Genomic DNA, 22686 nt, shown 5'->3' on the forward strand with positions numbered 1-22686 from the left:
TGTTGCCTCTCACACTCCCCCAAAATGGGGACCTGGCCCGCAACCCAGGCATGTGCCCTGACTGGGGATCAAACCAGTGACCTTTCAGTTCGCTGGTCAGCACTCAATCCACTGAGCCACACCAGCCAGGGCAAAAATAAATATTTTTAAAACAACAAAAATAAAATTCCTAAACTTCCCTAAGAACAATATGAAAGAGGCAATATCAAAGAGGTACAAGCTAGGCAGTATCCATGGGTTGATTTTACATGGATTGATTTTCTCAATTCAACAGAATGGTGATAATCATCTATCACTGATTTCTTCCTCTTTGAGAGACACTCAGTTTTTGTTTGTTTTGCTTTGTTTTGCCTCAGCCACATTTGATCATGGTTATTTTCTCTCCACTCCTAACATCTTCTCATTATCTGAGGCCATTTGTGTTTTCTGTAAAATGTCTTTTTTTCTAGCCTATTTTTCTATTAGGTAGATTTGTTTTTATACTTGGAAGTTCTTTATATATTCTAAGTACTAATCCCTTGTTAGTTATTGTATTTGCAAATAGCTTTTGCCAGTTCATATAATGTGTATTTCACTCATTGTGGTCTTTTTTGATGAACAGACATTCATACTATAATATAGATGAATTTATTAATCATATCCTTTATGTTTTGTACTTTTTGTTTAAGAAATTTTTCTATACCCTGAGGGGAAGATATTTTTCTTTTCCTTCTATTGAATACCAGAGTTGAGATAGGCAAGTTTCCTACCGTGTTGCCCTGAGCAGCAGGTTTTTCTCATTTACCTTTACACTACGATACAGCCCAGCTTTGTCCTCCACTAGGGCCTCCCTACCCTGAGCAAACCCTGGACTTTTTTCTTCTGCATTCCATACCCCATGTAGACATGAAATAGCTCTCAGAACAACATTGAAGATTGGGAAGCTGGGGAACAGCATTCATAGCTGTTGGCTCCAGGACCACACTTCCTTTTCCCTGTCCAGTACTGGAAAATGGGAGTCTCACACTCTGCCTCTCAGCCCCCGCAAAACTAGGAACTGGACGGGGAATTACTGTAACTTTTGCTGCAGCATAACCGGGTACCTTCAAAACCCAGTTTGCCAAAAGAAACAGCACAAATAGTACAGTCATTGCTTTTGCTTTTATAATATTGAGCAGGTGTGTCAGCTTGGTGGAAGCTAGGTCATGTGTGGAACCTGAGCTGTAAGAGAATCTGAGACATTTGAGCTTCAGTTTTCCAGCCACTGGCATGTGACAGGAAATTTAGAATGGAATTTTGAAAAACTGTATTATTAGGATTTAATAATTACGAAATCTACAGGGAGAAAGGGGGATTCCTACCACACCTCACTTAAGTCTGAGATACATGAAATGTAGGCAAGAACCAAAACCAAAAGAAAATAGCAAAAGCCCTAAAAACGTAAACATAACAATAACAGAAATGGTCTCCATTTTTGATGGCTAGGGCCATGAGGAGAATGGTGTCCTTCGTTTTAGTTTTTAGTCAGTTTTAATAAACTTGTGTACATATCAAGTTTTTGTGGCCTATAAAACATTGAAATAGAAATTTGGGGGAGGCTGCTGATCTTATGTGCGTGGAATTCAAAACAGATCTGCACTGTATGGGAGTCATCCCATATAACTGGTGAGTGAAGCTGTGAGAGCGGATGAGATGAGCATACATCGTGTGAATGAAGTGAGAGAGAAGAGAGCTTAGGAACATTTAAAAGAAAAAAAGCTCACAAGAGGTGGGGGTAAGATATGTCCAAGTTGTAGGACACAGTGTTATGAAAATCAAGGGACAAAAGGCTTCCAGAAAGAGGTCCTGGTTAGTAGTATTAGTCGTCGTTGGAGAGATGTAGAAGACCAGACATTGCCTTCAATGTGCATGTTATACATTACACAATTCTAGAGGGTTCCAGTCTGTGAAAGGTGCCCCCATATTTTTAGAGTTGGCATACAAACTGGTCATATGTGGAGACCATGCATGAGAACCAGAAGTGTGCAATAGTTGTAGCAAAGAGGAGATCATTGGTTGATGTTCACTGTAGTTTGAGAGTTGTAGGGGCAGATACCAGATTCCAGTGAGTTGAGGGAAATGGAAACTGGGGAATGGTCCAACCCTTACTGTAAAGCATTATAATTATGTGGGTTATGAGTCTTTCCATAACTAGGCTATGAAATGTTCCATTTTCATAACACCATTACAAATACAATGATGGCCATAAATATGAATGAGGAATGTTGAATTGTTATGGATTATATATTTCCTCCTTCACCTTTTTGAGTAGATATTTTGCTCATTTTCTCTCTGGCTTTACTATCCGGGTGGCACCTTTCCTTCAATAGCTATAATATTGAAATAAATTATACTTTCATTGCTTATTACATTTTCAATACTTAATGTGCCCTTTTCTTAGTGTCAGCGCATGTTTATTCCATATTTAATATTACTGCATGCTAGGGACTAAATTGTGTCCTCCTCTTGAATGCACATGTTGAAGTCTTAACCTCCAATATGACTGTTTCTTGAGACAGGTCTTTAGGGAGGGGTAGTTAAAGTTAAATGAAGTCATAAGAATGGGACCCCATTTTGTAAGAGGCTGTAACCTCTTTTCAGAAGTGTCTGCCTCTGTCTGTCTGTATATCTCCCCATTCCCTCTCTCTCCCTCGCCCCGCCTCCTCCCAAGTGAGGACACAGCAGTCTGCAGTCTAAGAAGAGGGCTCTCACCAGAACCTGAACATGCTGGCACTTTGATCCAGACTTCATGCCTTCAGAATTGTGAGGAACATATGTCTATTGCTTAAACCACCCAGTCTGTGGTATTTTGTTACGGCAGACCAAGCAGACTAAGGCACGGCAGGCCCTCCAACAGGCACTGGAGATTCAAAGAACAGAAGAGAGATATTCTGTCCTTATGAAGCTTTCAGGATAGTAGTCAATCATAAATATTAAATTTTAGCTGTGTAGGAAACAAAAAATGAAAAGTATAGGGAGCCATAAGAATAAGATATAGGCAGAGGAATGGACCTAGTTGTGAGGGTGAGGCTTTTCTGAGGAAGTGACTTGTGTGGAGATGGGGGATGAGGAGGGAGGGTGGCACACTGAAGGAAGAACTTCCAAGCTTTGGGATCAGCATATTCAAAAGCCCTGTGTTGGAGAGAATGTGGTATTTCCATGGAACTGGAAGAGTTCCATGTTTGGAGTTGAGCAATTAAGAGAGAGTTTGGCAAGATTTAAGGCTAGGAAGGTGAGTATTGGTTAGGTCATTTATGGTCTTTTAAACCAAAATAAGGACTTTGATCTTTATCCTAAGAGCTGGGAAGTCACCGAAAAGGAGTGATATAACCATTTCTAAAAATATCATTTTGGCTATTGTGTGAAGAGTGAATTAGAACGGTAGCAAGAATGGATGCAGGAAGACTGGCCTTAAGTGAGGCTTTCAACTTTTTTCCATTCATTCCCTTTCAAGTAAAATCTTTTCCCTTCTCAAAGTACAAATAGAAAAGTCAGGCAGTCCAGCAGAATTTGCTTCCTTTACATTTATAATACTTTAAACATTTAATTAGTAATGTTAATTTAAATGTTAATTTTTGTTACCTGATCTTTTTTGTAGTGTTTATAACTGCAGTAGTTAAATAATATACTTGGCTTACTTTTCATGAAAAAAAATGTTAGTGCTAACATTGTAAATATTGTGTTAAACATCTTTAAAAACATTATATAATAGCCCTGGCCAGATGCTCAGTTGCTTGTGGCAGCATCCAGTACACCAAAAGGTTGTGGACTTGATTCCCAGTCAGGGCACATGCCTAGGTAGCCAGTTCAATCCCCGGTTGGGGCCCTACGGGAGGCAACCAGTTGATGTTGTCTCTCTCATCAGTGTGCGTCTCTCTCTCCCCCCACCTCCTTCCTCTCTCTGAAATCAATAAGCATTTCCCTTAGTGTAATGTTCTCTAGGTCCATGCGTTTTGTTGCAAAGGATAAAATAAACCAGTCAAGAGAAAAATAAGTACCATATGATTGCATGCATGCAGATTGTATGTGGATCTAATGAACAAACTGAACCAACAAGAAGAATAGAAACAGATACATAGACAGAGAACAAGCTGACAGCTTTGTGAGATTGGGGGAGTTGTCAAGGGTTGGGGGGATGGAGCAAAAAAGAAAAGGGATACATGGACCTGGATAACAGTGTGGTGATTGAGGGATGGGAAGTGGCTGGAGGTGGAAGAGGGTATAAGAAGGATAAATGGTAATGGAAAAAAAATACAATAAAAAACGAAATATGTCCTTGACTGTGATGGCTCAGTTGGTTGGGCATCTCCTGCAAAGGAAAAGATTGCTGGTTCAATTCCCAGTCTGGGCACGTGTGTGGATTACAGGTTGGGTTTCCGTTCAGGGTACGTGTGGGAGGCAACCAATCAATATTTCACTCCCTCTCTTTCTCCATCCCTTCCCCTCTTTCTAAAAATAAGTAAGTAAATATTTAAAAAAATGAAATTTAAAAAAAAAAATAAATGAAAGAGTGGTTAAAAAAATAAAGTCAATACCCATATCCTTGGGTGAGGATTAAAAAATCGTATATTATCACTAAATGATAAAAATACAATACATAAGATTTGTAATTTTAAAGTTAAATGGAAGTTCTGGTACACAGCAACTGAAAACATTCTCTACCCAAGGAAAAAAAAGATACAAAAATGACAATGCATTAGTGCCACCTACTGTTTGAACAAATTATTTCATTTACAAAATATTTTGTTGACATTTTTCTGACAGCATTAAGTGAAATTGTTAGTTACTTTCCATTTCCTTCCTCCTCACCGATGTGATGAATTTGAGACATAAAAATCTGTCTAGTAGGATTTTTAAAATCCTAATGATACAGTTTTTCTAAATTTCAGTTTAATTTTTCCTAAGGAGTTAACCTGTGTGCCCCTACTGTAAAAACTTTAAATTCTTCAAATTAGGTTGCTTCCAGTTTAATCATTTTTCTTAAAATGCACTGAATTAGAGCTTGCACTCAATTATTACATATTTGTGTGATTTTTTTAAAAAATTAAGTGACTGTAGACTTATGAAATTAATCTTTCATATGCTTCATTTTACATATAAAGTTATATTATAAATAACATGAATATCATATATATTTTTTCTAGGGCTTTGTGTTTGTAAATGTAGGTGAAGTAGTTGGCAGTCTCATTTACAATATCATTGAGGTATCTGTGTTTACCCTGGTAGTCTTTGCTTGGCATATCTTTTTTCAGAAAAGGGAACAAAATACTGTATACTATTTATCCAGCCTTTTATGCTGCTCTCACCTGTATCAATTGCTGTGACTGATTTTTTTCTTTGTCATGAAAATATGCTTTAACTTTTAACTACTTAGAGAAAAATATATGCTTGCTTTATATTAATTGTTCTCAAATGAAAGAGATTGGGTTGGGAGTCACATGTCAGAATCAACTGTGAAATGTTTTCTCAACCAACGGTTCTTCTGTGTAAGTTAGTATGAGTTCTGTCCAGAAAGTATCCGTCCGTGTAATATGAAAAATAGAGACATTTATTGAAGAAGATACAAGGAATATTGTACGTAGGACAATAACACCTCAGTCTCTTTCAAAGTGGGTACCTTGGGACCTCACACAGTCTCCCAGTTGCCATCAACTGCCCTGTCGTATTTTCCTGAATCTCATTGACATTCTGAAATCTCTTCCCTTTGAAAGGTGATTTTAGTTTTTGGAAAAGCCAGAAGTTGCAGGGTGCCAAATCTGGACTATAAGGGAGCGGAGTCACTTGGTTAACTTGATGTTTTGCCAAAAAACTCAGCATGAGACATGATGCATGGGCAGGTACATTGTGGTGATCAAGCTGCCAATCACCAGAATGCTGCCCATAGATGCAGCATTCTTAATCTTTTGAATAGTTTCTGCAGAGGAATGTTCAAGGCTAACGTTAAATTTGATGCAGATTTATTGCTTTACTCCTTCATTTTGAATGTGATGGCCACACAGTACACATGCTCACTCAGCAGTGTCTACAGCTTCCACTGACTAGTATAAGAAAGTTATTGTTCACGCATGAACAATTGTTCAAGTCCACTGCCCTTGGCAACCAGGTTACATTAATGTCACACAGACTGTTCTTGTTATATTAACAATGGCTGGACTTTTTCCAGACAGGCCTCGTATATTGTTCTTGGTTAATTTAAGTATAAATTATGCCCCAGGTATTTGTTTGTTTGTTTGTTTGTTTTGTTTTCTAAGCTTAGGGAGGAAGAGTAGCATTATGCCTTAAAACATGCTTGGACTAATGATGTAAGAAAGTTGATTTCCCTACATATGATAAATTTTATGATTTATTTGTTATAGGAAGCTTAGTGACTAAAGACAGGAGCTCTGAGACCAGACTGCCTGAGTGGAAATTCTTGTTTTGCTGCTGCTTACTATGTGACCTTGGACAAGTTACATAAAAGTTACCTAATTTCCCTTGTTTCTTCTTACATGTAAAATAGTAAAATCCTTAAACAGTGCCTGGTCATAGTAATAACAGTACACTGCAAATGTTGGTTACCTACTAAAAATAAGAATAATTACATTGTAAAACTTCTTTCATCTACCTAGAACTATGACTCCATTTTCATTCTCATACGAGTGTTAATAAAGCATCTCTTGAATTTATAGTAGGTAGCAGTTTCTTAGTATTATGGTCAATCTTATGTGATTAAATACCATTATCACTTTATATGATTAGATTAAATAATGAAATATGCATGATAAAGTAATAAAATGAAATATTAAGTATAAGGTACCCATCAGAATCCCTGGCATATAAATAAAGTCTCTTCAGTCCCTTTATAGGGACAACACTGTATCTAGTAATCACTCAATATTGATAGGTAGATTGACATTAATATTCTATTATTCTTTTTACCATTGTAGAAATATTTACTTATTTATTTATCATATATAGTCAGAACCCTGAAAGGTAAGAAAAAACTTTGGATTTAATAAGGAAGTAAAGGTGATTGTATTTGTCAATTTCACTTTGTATTCTCTGCAAGAACCTTTTTACAATTTCATTATAGAGTTATATCAGTCTGCGTAACTGTCAGCTCCAAATGGAAAGGGTTAATGTGTTATGACTGTTGAGTATTATATTCTATTCTCATCTTCAAAAATTTTATACATACTTCATTCTGTTCCTGAGGCGAAGTATTTAGGTAAAGCTACACAGCTTATTTTTATTGAGTCACTTCTAATCAGTTTCCCAAGGTTTTTTAAAAAATAGAAGTGTATAATCTATTTAAATTTATAATGGACCTTGGCTCATATATGACCAAATTGTTAAGAATTCAGGTTTTTAAATGAATTTTTTCTAAGAATATGGAAAGTAAAAATGTGCACATTTTGGGCAGTCTTCAGTAGTCTGAAGAAAATAAAAACTACAGAGATTAGGGACGGTAAAGGGTAATGATTTCAATGAAAAATCTAGATAGTTTGATAGAGAATAGTCATTTTTTTATTAACCAAGCATTTATTAAGTACCTATTATATTTTGGCACTGTCTTGTAATCTGAGGGGGTACAAAGAGAACTAAGATAGTGCATGCCCCATGGGGCTTATCAGCTAAAAAATTTATCATTTACAGGTGTTTCTTGATCACTTTTCCTTAAGGATATTTTTATTATATTTTAAAATCTATTTCATTATGATATAATTTACATGTAATAAATGCAACTTCAGTGAGTTTTGACATATGTATACATATTCATGTACCCACCGCTATTTTAAATGTGCAACATTCAGTCTTTTTTAAAGTTTCTTGCAAACATAGTTATATAGTCCTTATTTTTTTTATGTCTGACTTTTTATCCTTAGCATGTTTTTGAGATTGATTCATGTTGTTGCATAGATCAATAGTGTATTCTTTTTCATTACTGAGTATTACTCTATTTTATGGATCCATCCCATAGTTTATCCACTGAATGGGTGTCATAGTTGTTGATAGACATTAGGGTGTTTGCAGTTTTAAGCTGTAATAAAGTTGCTATGAACATTTGTTTATAAATCTCTGTGTAAACATATTTTATTTCTCTTGCTTCTTAATAGGAACTGCTAGGTTTTATAGTAAGTGTAGGCATAGCTTTTTAAGAAACTGACCAATTTCCTGGCTGGTGTGGCTCAGTAGATTGAGTGCCATCCTGAGAACTGAAAAGTCCCTGGTTCAATTCCCAGTCAGGACATATGCCTAGGTTGCGGTCCAGGTCCCTGGTTGGGGGCATGCTACAGGTAACCACACATTGATGTTTCTCTCCCTGTCTTTCTCCTTCCCTTCCCCTCTCTCTAAAAATAAATAAAATCTTTTTTTAAAAAAGAAACTGGCAAACTTTTCTAAAATGATTATGCCATTTTTTATTCCTACCAGCAATGTACAAGAATTTCAGTTTTTTATTTTTGTAAGTGCTAATATTGCCCCTTCTTTCCTTCCTTCCTTCCTTCCCGCCCTCCCTCCCTCCCTCCTCCTCCTTCTCCTCCCCTTCCTGCTCCTTCTGCTATTATAATAAATGTGCAGAAGCATCCCATTGTAGTTTGAATTTGTATTTCTCTAGTGATTAATGATGGTATTCCTCCTTTCATGTGATTATTGAACATTAGTATATTGTCTTTTGTGTCTGTTAAAATCTTGTACTTATTTTTGTAATTGTATTTTCTTCGTTTTTGTTGTAAGTTATTTATATTCTGGCTAAAAAGTTCTTGTCAGATATAGGCTTTGGAAAAATAGTTTTTTGGTCTCTGGCTTGCATTTCATTTTCTTAGTGATGCCTTTCAAAGAGCAGATGGTTTTAATTTTGATGAAACCTAGTTTATCATTTTTTCTGTGTAGTTAGTGTTTTTGAGTCCTGAGAATACTTTGCCCATCCCAAAGTTTCAATAGTTTTTTCTGTTTTCTGCTAGACATGTTGTAGTTATAGCTTTTACTTTTAGGATTCTGACTTATTTGGAGTTAATTTTGTGCATGGTGTATGGTAGGCATCAAGGTTTTTCCATTGTTGGTTTGTTTGTTTTGCTTTGCTTTTACCTCATACAGATACATGAAATTGTTCCAGCACCAATTATTGAAAAGTTTACCTTTTCTCATTACCTTTGCATATTTACCAAGGCCTATTTTTGGACTCTGTCCATTGTTCAAATCATATAGTGTATACCCTCTACCTTTCTTCTGTTGCAAAACTTTTCAGGGTGTTTTAGGTCATTTTGCATTTTTTCATAAAATTTGAAATCTATATAAGCTTGCTGGGATTTTTGAGTGGGAGTGTATCAAATCTGTGGGTTAATATGGGAAGAATTAACATTGTAAGAACATCAGACCTTCCAACCTATGAATATTGTATGTTTCTTGGTTTAATTAAGCTGTTCTTTCATTTCTATACATAGTATTTTTTCGTTTTCAGTGGACAGGTCATATATATGTATATGCTATGTGTATATATGTGCATGTATATAGTGTCAACATCAGACTAAATAGTTCATGTTTTTTAATGCTATTGTAAATTTTTTCACTTTTCTATTATACAGAGGTACAGTACACAAGAAATTGTAAAAAGGCATTGTATACTGAAATTATGCTAATTTTTTTATTTAACAGTTCTTTGGGGGAATTCCACAGTATTTTTATATTATATTTTCTATGAATAAAATAGTTATTTTTTTTTAAACTGTACATAACTGCATGTAACATAAAATTTACCACTAGTGATATTCAGTACATTTACACTGTTGTGGAACCATCCTCACTGTCTAGTCCCAGAACATTTCCTTTCCCCCAAGAGGAAAGCCCGTACTCATTACACAGTTGCTCTGCATTTCCCCTTCCCCCAAACCTCTGGCAACCACCAAGTTTTCTGTCTGGATTTGCTGACTGGATATTTCATACAAATGGAATCATACAATATGGAACCTTTTGTGTCTGGCTTTTTCACCTAGCATAATGTTTTTAAAGTTTATCCATGTCATAGCATGTATCAGTAATTCATTCCTTTTTATGGATGAACAATATTTCATCATATGGATATATCACATTTTGTTTATACATTTGCCAGTTTATGGACACTTTGGTCATTTTAACCCTTTCACTGTTGTCAGTAGTGCTGCTGTGAATATTTGTGCACAAATTTTTCTTTGGACATCTGTTTTCAATTATTTTGGGTATACACCCATGAGTAGAACTGTATAGCCAGTTGGTAATTCTATGTTTAACTTACTGAGCAATGAGAAAACTGTTTTCCACAGTGAACGCATTGTTTTACATTCCCACCATGAATGTACAAGTGTTCTAATTTCTCCAAATCCTCACCAGCACTTATTTTCTATTTCCATCATTTTTTATTTTTTCTTGAAGCCACCCTAGCAGATGTGAAGCTGTATCTCATTATTACTTTGTTTTTTTTTTTTAATCTAGATATTATTTCTTTGTCTTACCATATTTTTCTGACTTGGACCGTCAAAACAATATGGAAGAGAAATGGTGAATGAAGACATCGGATCTAACCTTAGAGTAAAGGAATTTTCTTTCACCATTATGTGTTTAACTGTAGGTTTCCATAGATGCCTTTTATGAGGTTGAGAAGTTCCTTTCTATTCTTAGTCTTCTGAGAGTTTTTATTATGAATGGTGTAGAATTTTATCAAATGATTTTTCCACATGTATTGAAATGTTCTTCATGTTTTTCTTCCATATTCTGTTAATATGTTGAATTGTATTGAATGATGTTTGCCAGCCTTATGTATCTTTTCAAAGAACCAGTTCTTTGTTTTGTTAATTTTTTCTGTTGTCTTTTTGTTCTCGGTTTCGTTTATTTCCAATCTGATTTTTAATTATTCCCTTTTTATTGACTTTGGGCTTTGCTTGTTCTTCTTTTCCTAGTTCCTTAAGGTATAATGTTAGATTATTTGAAATTTTTCTTGTTTCTTGAGGTAGCCCTGTAATGCTACAAGCTTCCCTCTTAGTATCACTTTTGTTGCATCCCCAAAATTTTGATTGTGTGTATTTTTTTATCTTTTCTTTTATTTCTTTTTTGACCCAATAGCTGTTCAATAGCATGTTATTTAATCTCCACATATCTGTGGTTTTTAGCTTTCTTCTTGTAGTTAATTTCCAGTTTCATACCCCTTTGGTTGGAAAAAGTACTTGGTATGATTTCAGACTTCTTAAATTTTTTGAGACTAGTTTTATGCCCCAAAATATGATCCATCCTTGAGAATGTTCCTTGTGCCCTTGAGAAAAATGTGTTATCTGTGGTTTGAGGATGGGAAATTCTAAAAAATATTAAGTTCATTTCTTCCAATATATTATTTAAGTCTGATAATTCTGTATTGACTTTCTGTTGGGACAAATTATCCATTGTTGTCAATGAGATATTCAGGTATCCTACTAAATTGATTGTCAGTTTTTCCCTTTAGGTCTGTTATTGCTTTATATATTTGGTACTTATATGTTGAGTGCATATATATTGATACATATTATGTTTTCCTGATGAATTCTCTCATTTATCATTATAAAGTGTCCATTTTTGTCTCTTGTTACCTTTTTTATCTTGCCTAGTTTTATAAGTTATAATGGTGAGAGCATGTCTAATATGTCTTACTCCAGCATTTCCAGAATTACTATTTTATTTTTATTTGAATCAAATTTTAGGTAAAATTTTAATTTTACAAATATAATATATTCTCCCATTAAAATAATTATGGAAACATTAAAGTTACTTTTTGGTAACTCTCCTAATCTTAGTCTTTCTTCCTTTAAACCTAACCAGTCTTGGTTTTGATCCATTTATATATGTATGTTTCCATAGAAAAATATAATACTGTCTTTTCAGTTGTATATATGCTTGTAATATAATACAGAGTATATTTATTTCTCTTTCACTTGCTTTCTCAAAAGAAAATAAACTATGTATTAGTGATATATTTACATCACACTCTTTATATATCTTGGTACTATTTTCAGTGAGAATAGAAATTGATCCTCACTAGCTCATCTTCTGAACTTGCTGCAAATGCTTTTCATTTTTTCCAGGCCTTTCCAGCCACCCTGGGATGTCACCCTATTTCTCTCTGCCCCAAATACTACTTTTGGCTGGAGACACACAGACTTCAGCTCCACTTCTAATGGTTTCCCAGAGCACTCCTTGCTTCTAGTTTCCACCGCTTTGGCATGGACCATTCTTTGTGTGGTTCTCATCTATTATGTACTTAAGATACAGTATGCTGTTGTTTCCCTCATTAATCTTTCAGAAGTTCCTCTCAATTTCTGGTTCATTGGAATCTCCTCATCTATACTTTCTAGTTTAGATATTGATTCTTTAAAAAAAAAAAAAGTCTTTCATACGTTGTGTGGTTTAATACAGAGAATAGGCTGGAATATATCACTCTGCTATTTTGAAACCAATAATTAAATTCCCCTCTGCCTGAATTTTCCCTATATCATTTTATGAGAATCTATAATAAAATAAACTTTTCTATTTTTGCCTGACACTGTGGTGAGGAGACATGTATTAGGGACCAGTGAGATGATTGAACTAGAAGTTATTCCTAACATTTTTTTCTTCTCTACCTAACTTTGCTTCCATTCAGTAAACCCTCTTCATTATAGCCTGGGTTTCTCTCACTATTGACATGCAGAGTTGCATTTTGTTAACCGGAATTGGAGTTGAGGCATCATGAATAAAACTGTAACATCTTTTTTTTTTGACCAACTATAAACCCTTCCCAACAGATTTTCTATTTGCCATTGAAATATTTTCAACCAATGTTGTAGATTTTTAAAACATTAGAATTGGAAGAATTTCAAACCTCTTAAAAAAAGTTATCTTGAATTTGATTTAGCATTAATTATTGCTTATAGTGTATAAAATACCATTGTGTATAGTATATAAAATAATGAAATGTGATTTCACATAATATCAACTGTTCAAGTCCTTTTCCTCTTTTAATTTACATTGTGATTTTTGTGGAGCATATCAGAAATTAGATGAAGAAGGCTTCTTTATAGATCTTTCCGATATGTAAGCAAATCATACTGAAACATTTTGTCTACACTGGGCTGTCATTAAGTATTTTAAGATCTACTAATGGGAGAGAAAAATGACATAAGGTCCAGAGGGATCAACTTGAAAAATTAAACCTAGGAATTCTGGTGATCCAGGCTCCAAGTCACAGTCAAATGGAGGTTATTCCGTGAAAGGTTCTTAAAGAGATTCAGTCCTATTTCCTTCTTGTCACTGTGATAGAAGCTTATAAGGTATGTTTAGGAATTTCCTTACTGCCTGTTATTTTGTTAACCTGATTATAGTAACTAGTAATAGTGCAACTGCTTAGGAAATCTAAGAAAGAATTGTGCTTTAGCGACTTGCATAGCTACTTCTTATAAAATCTGATCCTGGGGAAAGAAGAACCCTTTCCTTGTTCTTCTCAATCAACGCTTTTCTGTCACATAGTAAAATGAAATTTTATAGACTCAGAAGAAACTGAGTAGTTATCTAGCAGAGATTTGCAGGTGCAGACACTGAGACCCAGAGAGGTAGAGCGATTGGCCTAAGGCCACATAGGTGGTAAAGGGCACATCTCTCCACCTGGGCCTGCCCTGCATTATTCTGACATGTTGGGAAGCCATAGTGTCTCAACTATATTCACATTTATTTCTACAGAGCTACTTCAGAAAGCCATAAGTGTCTCTTTTTGAAATTTTGTTGTTCAGTCATGGCTCTTCCAGCTGCTTCCTCAATTGCTTCTCTCCCTCACCGTCTTGCACTTTTCTTGAGCATCTTGATAGAGAATATAGCAACTCCTTAATTCTGTCATTAATAGAATTCAGATAGAATCAGAGCTTCAAGGCGGGAATAGTTGTCATGAATGACACTTTTTTCCTCACACTTGGGGGAAATAAAAGGACACTGGATTTGTTCATTAAGTAACATAATGCTAAATTAAATTTAATTGATAAACTCAATGAAATGGAGGCTTTTTTTTAATTTACAGGTATTCTGTGAAAATAATTTTTTTGTGTGTCTTTTTAGGTTTGTTTTTGGAGATGGGAGTGAGGCAAGGAGGGCAGTGTGTATTTCCTTACTAGCTAAAACTGAATTTATATTTTTGTTTTTTATTCAAATATGAAATTCGTGAAATAAATTCTGAACTGGTAAATCTAATATCATGCATTTTGATATAATAGGATGGACATGATTCAGCCAGTGATCAAAATACTTGTCATGTGTGGCACATGAATATAGAAGCCCTTCCAGAATGGATAAACTGCCTAATACAAAAAGTAAGTTTCTAGTGTCAGAGTAAAATCAGGAATATACTACCTTCAGAATGTTTTTGTCCTTATTTTAGAGTTATTTTTTTCTTGGATGTATTGTTTCAACAGACATGAAAGGCTATGAAATTCTTAATTATATTTTCTGACTTCATTGTTACTGGAGTGCTTCAGGTACTTTTTATTCTGTTTTTTTTATTTTTATGTATTTTTTAGTTTTATTTTTATTGTTTATGCTGTTTCAGTTGTTCCTGCATTTTCTCCCTCCCCCCACCCAAGCCCATCCCCACATTGTTGTCCGTGTCCGTGGGCTGTGCATGAATGTTCTTTGGTTAAGCCCTGTGCCATCTTTCATCCCATCCCCCCACACCCACTCTTTCTGGCAGCTGTCAGTCTGTTTTATGTATCTAAGCTTCTGTTACTATTTAATTTGTTGGTTTACTGTGTTAATTAAATTCCACATAAAAGTGAAATCATGTAGTATTTTTCTCTCACTGACTGGCTAAATTCACTTAGCATAATTTCTCCTGCTCCGTCCATGCTTCAGATACATTGCTGCCTTAAACTTTGCACTTGGTATTTCTCCTTCTTAAAAGCTCTTCCCACAGATAGTCACCTGTTCCCTTGTTTGCATAGGTCTTTATTCTTAAATGAGGCATTGCCTGACCTACCTATCAACTGCTTTCCCCACTGTGACCACCCTTCACACTTCCTTTCTTCCTTATCTGCTTTATAATTTACACATACACACAGACACAAACTATAAGTAATATATAGTGCTTTTAGAAATGCATAAGTACATATTACATATATAAATACATGAATTATTATACATACACACATATACATATATATACACTCATCCCCACACACTTATGGCTTACTCATCTTGTTAATTGCCCAACTCGCCTGCTGGGCTATAAACTCCATGGAGTCAGTGGTTTTTATATTTTGTTTATTACTGTATTCCCAGCCCCTAGAACAGTGTTTATTGAGTGAATGAAATATCCTGCATATATTATTCATGTATGCACGCACATAAAATAAACTGGATAATTAAGGACTCTTTTTGGCACAGTAAAAATAAAAATACAACACTTTCAAGAATCCTTAATGGAATATTATAAGAGCAAGAACTCACCTTGTCAACAGTATGGTATCATTATTTCTTATAATTCAAAACACTTAAGTCTTAGAAAACTGTAAGTAATATGATTTTTAGAAAAATAAAATTGTCTTTCTTCACTGACTAGCTTAACATTTTTTGTTATTGTTCTTAAACAATAACATTTATAGATATTCCTTGCATCCATTCTCACATTGTAATTATTTCCTAGAAAAATGCCCATGTGGTGCTTGTAAGTGTCCTGAGCTTTACAAAGTGCATTAGGACGCTGCAGATGTTCCACTCTCTCTGTTGAAAAAATCATTTTAAGCCAGCTCATTATTAATTTCCAATTTCAGTATAGAAAATGTACTATCTGATATATACAACCAATATCTTTTGGTTGTATATAGAAAGGCAGAAAGAGCTTTATTCTGATAATTGGGTAAAGTTCCCTCCCATAGTGCTTGGTATGCAAGTAGTGTATCAAAACAGACACTTTTCTGTGAGATTTTACTTGCAAATTAAGCTCTGTAGACTGATGTGCTTCCTGGTTCCATAGTGAATTTTTCTTTTCATTAGTTCACACTGTATCCATATTCAATCTATTGTTTAAGAGATTCTTTTAGAATTCTTAGGAGTATTGTTTAGATGCTCGTGATGTGCAACATGTTATCATTCTAGAACTTTGGGGCTGCTTATCTCTATTTGCTTGTTCCCATTTACTGTTCTGTCTACTAATCAGAAAACAGAAAGCTAGCTTTTTCTGTGTCATAGAAAACTTTCATGTGGTTGGCTTAAAAATAAAAAGCCCACATTCTTTTTGATTACAATGAGCGCATTGTCTTTATTTTCCTTTATTACCTGTAGGCCCAGTGGACAGTTGGAAAACTGAATTGCCCTTTTTGTGGGGCCCGTTTAGGGGGCTTTAACTTTGTCAGCACTCCAAAATGTTCCTGTGGCCTGCGTACAGCTGTACATCTCTCCAAGAGCCGGACCGATTATCAGCCAGCACAGGCAGGCCAACGAATGAGACCATCGCTGAAATACTTGTCACATCCTAGAGTTCAGTCTGGTTGTGACTCGGAAACTCAGCTGACAGGTGGCGCCTTCAAAAACAGAAATCACAGGCTTTTAATCATGGCTCAAAATAATAATGGCTCTGGAAGATTAACAGAAGCACTCTGCCTGGAGGTGCGGTCTACATATTTTCAGCTGAAGAAGGAAAAATTGCTCTTCAAAGCATCCAATCCCAAATACCAGCTTTTTGTTCCCCAGCTTTTGCCTGGCAGATGCACCAGAAGAGCTTTTCATAGAAAATCGCATAGCTTGGATCTGAACATCAGCGAGAAACGAACTTTATTACCCACTTTATATGAAACACATAGTAAGACTACTGCCCATTCCAGGCAAAATGAAACACAGCCTGTTGACCTTCCGGACTTGCCTTTAGAATCTGCTAAAAATAGCTGCTCCCTTCAGATTTCATCAAGGTTTGATCCTAATATGCTGCTGCAAAGATTTTCTGTGGTTCCCCTTGAGTCCCAGACACAAAGAGGAGAATTTCAGTGTGGTCTAGAAGCTTCTGCAGTGTACTCTGACCATGCCAGCTCTAACAGTCTGACTTTCCTGATGGACCTGCCCTCAGCTGGCAGGAGCACACTGGAGGCCTCGGAGCAGGAAGAGCACCGCTCTCCTCTGGACTTCCTGCGCTCGGGCAGTTTTTCATTGGGCGCCATTAATCAGAGGCTCAGTAAAAGAGAAAGGAGCAAGTTGAAGAATCTGAGAAGGAAACAACGAAGGCATGAAAGATGGCTGCAGAAGCAGGTAATTTTAAAAAAGAATTTTCTAAAAGTTCTGTATTATAAATGTTGAGGCTTGGGGGAAGGAGCTAATTTTGAATACCTGTACTATGTAAAAAGTTGGTTTTAGTAATTTTTGAAATGGCATTTCTCTCTAGGAGAACTCTAATCATGCAGCTCTATTGTAATTGACATCTGCCTCTGCTCCACGTGTTTAGAAAATACCCTTTTGTAAAGTTTTTTTTCAATACTGTTAATATTTTAAAGGAACAGTAATCTTCATTATATTGAGACTAGAGTATTATAGACATTTTAAATTTATTTGAGTTAGGATTTTATTTTAGTTTTAGTTGAAGCAAACAAGTTTCTCTAAGTAAATGTAATCTTAGTGACATTCATTCACTTTCATCCCATTGAACTTAAATGCATATTTTCCTGGAGTCTTATTTAATTATGTGCCCACATAATTGTGTATAATTGTGTTAAACTGAAAATAATCGAAAGGATAATTGACCTTCTAGTAGTTTTATAGGAGGCATGCTTCTCTTTGGCTTAAACTCCTATACCCATAATGATGAGTTCAAGGGTGGGGTATGTGAACGGTCTGAGCAATAAACGTTAGATGCTGAGGAAAGCAGTTATGAGATTCTCATGAAAATTGGAAGTTTGAGGGCTAGTATATTTCTGTATAAACTTTATTTTTGCAAGTTGCCATTATTGTTTTGTTGTTTATAATTAATAGTAGTTCTTATTAATCAGTATGTTAAATGTTAACAGTGTCCTCAGAGCTAAAATGTAGAAAGCAGTAACTCTACATTTTAGTTCATTCTTTTAAAACAGTTAAGCAAACTCATTATTGTTTTATGTCCTTATCATAGACTGAATAAAATAAAATTACTACAATGAGTACTTTAATAAGGTTAGGTATTTAATAAGGTATACCATCTTTCAGTTTGATAGTATAATTATCACAGTAGGTACATGTTTATTATATTTTTGAGTGATTAACTAACAAGAGCATTCTAGTTTTGTTTATTTACAAGTGATGGTATAATGTGGCATCAAATCATATATTATAGAATGTATAAATGAATGTATTTTGGCACCATTATAAAATATTTGATAATTTATTGAAGCTGTAAAATTCAGAAATTTTATTGTAATTTTGACCTAAACCTAGATAAATTGGAGATGATCATATGTTAAATGAACATTCAAAAAGAATTCCTTAAAAACAGTGTGGAGGGCACTAAAATAATTCTCTAACAAACAGAAATTTAAGAGAAGCATTAAAATTACACTTTATACTGTAAGTATACTCAAATGACATTTTTGCAGTTTTTAAAATGTGTTTAATCCTTGGATTGGGTACTTCTGAAAACTTGATCTATATTATTAATCATTTTCCAGCATAGGAACACTGTTTTATATAGTTTAGAGCAAAGCAAGACCAAAGTTGATGTTTTTTCCCCTCAATGGTTACTTTTATTCATTCACACATGTGCGATTTAACCAGTGTGCTTAGCATTGATCACAATAATTGAGTCTTCGACCTGTGACAAGTCAATACATGGAGTGGCATGGTAGGATCCTAATAGGTTTGCTTGGTTGCACAGGAGATACAAGCAAACAAATGCCCAATATCTCCTTAGCAAAGAAAGTTTGAAATAGAAATGACATCAGTTATATGTATGAGTGCACATCATGGTTTGAGCCAGAAAGAATAAAAATAAACTTTAATAGCTTGCTAATTCAAACAAAAAGATAAATCCTAGAGTTAATGTTTGAGATAAATCAATGACTTAGCTATTCAGCTCATGTTTAATAGAGATTAGTTAATTCTGTAAGCATTTTTAAAATGTTTGGTATACCATACCTTTGTGTAATTTCAGTACAGATCCTGTCCTTTTTTTTTTAATATGGAAAATAAGTATATAAGATATTAAAAATTTTTTTGTTATTAATATTCTTTAAGTTTAAAATAATTGGTTGGGATATCTAGATTTCTGACTTTCATTTGACATTTTTAACAATTTGGTTTTGTGCAAACTTAGACATGTTACTATGGAAGATACCATTAAAGGAAATGTTAATGACATTACAAAAAGTATTGAAATTTTTAAAGCTTAGGAATAGAAATGAGTTTGATATTGAATCAGAAAATGCAGCCAGTTTCCAGTGTTTTTGTTCAGCCAATGTTAATTAAGCATCTACTTTGGGGAAAGATAATGCTGAGCTACATTCAGCCAACAGGCCTTTTATAAATTCAGCATAGTCTTTTTGGTTGTGTTTTTTTTCCAAGTATTATGCAATAAGATTGATTTATTGTTGGCATGTGGCTCTATGATTTAAACCCATGTATATTCATGTAACAACTACCATGATGGGGATATGGTTCCAGCACCCCCAAAATCTCCCTTGCGTCTTTATAATTGTGCCTTGATTATATCTTTAGAGTCACATCCTTGTCCCATCTCTGAAAACCACTGTTCAGTTCTCCATTATTTTAGTTTTGCCTTTTTGATAATATTATTAAATAATAATAATATAATGTTATGAAATTAGAATCATATGGTATATAACATTTTGAGACTGGCTTCTTTTACTCAACACAATTGCCATGAGATTCGTCTAAGTCGTTGAATATATCTATAGTTCTTTTAATATTGCTCAATAGTATTCCATTGTATGAATGAACCACAATTTATTCATTCAGCTGTTGAAGGACAGGTGGTTGTTCCAGGTTTTGGGAATTATGAAAACAGCTGTTATGAACATTCATGCATAGGTTTTTGTATAAACTTGTTTTCATTTCTCTAGGGTAAATACTCAGGAGTGGGACTACTGAATCGTATGGTAAGTGTATATTTAACTTTATAAGAAATTGCCAAATTGTTTTCTAGAATGGCTATTCTATTTTACATGCAAGGCAGCAATGTATGAGCGTTCCATTTGCTGTGCATCCTTGTAAACACCTGGTCTCAATGTTTTATACTTTGTCAATCAATAGATACTGTAGTGGAATCAATCACATTATGATTTTAATTTGCATTTTCCTAATGATGTTGAACATTTTTTATGTGCTTATTTTTTCATTTGTACATATTCTTTAGTGAAGTGTCTGTTCAAATATTTTGGTCATTTTTTCCTTTTTTATTTATTTATGTTTAACAGTTTAGTTTTTATTGTACTTTTTCCATTAACATTTGTCCCCCTTATACTCTCTTACAACTCCACGCATCCCCTTCCCCTCCCCACAGTCACCACACTGTCGTCCGTGAGTCTTTTTTCTTTTTTGCTCATCCCCTCCATCCCCCAAACTGACCCCCACCCCTGCCACCCCAGAGCTGTCAGCCTGCTGGTCACTTTTTAATCAGGTTGTGTTCTTTGTGTTGACTTGAAAAACTTCCTTATATATTTTGGCTGTAAGTTCTGTATTTGATATGCAATGTATAATTTTTTCCTCAGTGTATAGTTTGTCTTTTCAGTCTCTTAACAATTTTTTTTTTTTTCCTGTAGAGCAAATAGGTTTAATTTGATGAAGTCCAATTTCTCAGTTTTTTTAAATGGGTCATACTTTTGGTGTCATATTTAAGAACTCTGCCTAATCGTAGGTTATGAAGATTTTCTATGTTTTCTTCTGAAAGTTTTATAGTTTTTCACTGATAACTGTGGCTCACATTGAGTTAATTAAACAAAAAAAAAAAAAAGATGTGAGGTTTCGCTCAAGCTTGGTCCATTGTTTTGCATTGAGATGCTTAATTGTTCCAGCACCATTTGTTGAAATTACTGTTCTCTCTCCATTGAAATACTTTTGCAGCTTTATCAAAAATCAGTTGACTCTCTATGTGTGGGTCTATATCTGGACTCTCTATTTTATTCAGTTCATTTTTGTGTCTCTCCTTTTGCCAGTATAGCCTTTTTTCTTGGTTGTAGCTTTGTAGTAAGTCATAAAATAGAATACTGTGATTCTGCCCACTTTATTGTTCTTTTTAAAAATTGTTTGAGTTATTCTAGTTCCTTTGCATTTCCATGTAAAATATGGAATTGGCCTGTTTATATTTACAAAAATCTCTGTTGTGACTTTGATTGAAATATGGTAAATTTATGTAGATCAACTTGGGGAGAACTGAAAGCTTTACTATATTGATTTTTCTAATCCATTTCTCACTTTTTACTTAGCTCTTCTTTTATTTCTTTTCTCAATATTTTGTAGTTTTCAGCATTGTGAACCCATGCATGTTTTATTAGATTTATACCTAAGTATTTGTATTTTAATAATGTTGTTAAACTGTGTTGTTTTATAAACTAGAATAGTTTTAGATCTATAGAAAAGTTGTGAAGCCAGAACAGAGAGTTCCATTAGCCCATACCCAGAATCCCCTATATCATGTTAGAATGGTACATTTGTCACATTTAATGAACCAATATTGATACATTATAAAGTTCATACTTTATTCATGTTTTCTTAGCTTTTACATAATTTTTTTTTTTTTTTTTCTGTTCCAGGATCCCATCTAGGGAACCATATTATGTTACATTTAGTTGTCTCCTCTCATTAGACTCCTATTGGCTTTGGCAGTTTCTCAGACTTTCCCTTGTCAAAGTCATCAGTTGACAGTTTTGAAGAATACTGGTTAAACATTTTGTATAATGCCCCTCAAATGAGGTTGTTTAATGTCTTTTATGAGACTGGGGTTTTGGGTTGTGTTATGGGTCCCAACAACCACCCCATGTTCGATGATTCACTAAGAGGTCTCACAGGACTCAGCCTAGAATCATGCTCACAGCTATGCTTTATTACATTTTAAGTATAAAACCCAACACCTACATAGGGAAAAAGTGGATGGGGCAAGGTCTAGAAGAAATGCAAGCTTCCAAGGGTCCTCTCTCATTGAGTTACATGAATGAACTTCATTCCTCCAGCCATTAGTTGTAATAACATGTGTAATGCTGTATACCAGGGAAGTTCATTACAGACTCAGTGCCCAGAGTTTTTACTGGGGGCTTGTCACAAGATACCTTCTGTCTGGCACATGCCAAATTTGCACTCCAGAAGAATAGCAGATGTTCAACATAAACCACACTGCTTGTGCAGACATTGTAGGCACACTGAGCCACTATTAGGATGATGGGAGCCCTGTAGAAGTTCAAGTTCTCATATGCCAGCTTAGGGCCAACCTGCTAAGTGCAGACAGGTCTCCTATATATTTTAATTTATTTTTCAATTACAGATTATAGTCAATAGTTTTTGTATTAGTTTCAGGGATACAGCATAGTGGTTAGACAATCATATACTTTACAAGATGGTCCTGATATTTCAAGCACCCACCTCACACAGTACAAAAATATTACAATATTATTGACTGTATTTCCTGTGCTATACTTTACATCCCTGGGACTGTTTTGTAAATACCAATCTGCACTTCTCAATCCCTTCACCTTTTCACTCAGCCAC

The 22686-nt window shown here is 34.7% G+C and overlaps 1 protein-coding gene across 1 annotated transcript in view; it reads left to right on the forward strand.

The window, feature by feature from the left end:
- Positions 1-22686, forward strand: part of RNF180 (ring finger protein 180) — a 156635-nt gene that overhangs the window by 32554 nt on the left and 101395 nt on the right. Inside the window, exons 3-5 of the mRNA XM_054578406.1 lie at positions 14235-14330; positions 16297-17253; positions 20049-20084. Of these exons, the coding sequence (XP_054434381.1) occupies positions 14235-14330; positions 16297-17253; positions 20049-20084 (1089 nt within the window). The remainder of the gene's footprint in view (positions 1-14234; positions 14331-16296; positions 17254-20048; positions 20085-22686) is intronic.

Source organism: Pteronotus mesoamericanus, unplaced genomic scaffold, assembly GCF_021234165.1.
Source record: "Pteronotus mesoamericanus isolate MK-2021 breed Mesoamerican mustached bat unplaced genomic scaffold, CSHL_Meso_final contig_50, whole genome shotgun sequence".
Taxonomy (NCBI): domain Eukaryota; kingdom Metazoa; phylum Chordata; class Mammalia; order Chiroptera; family Mormoopidae; genus Pteronotus; species Pteronotus mesoamericanus.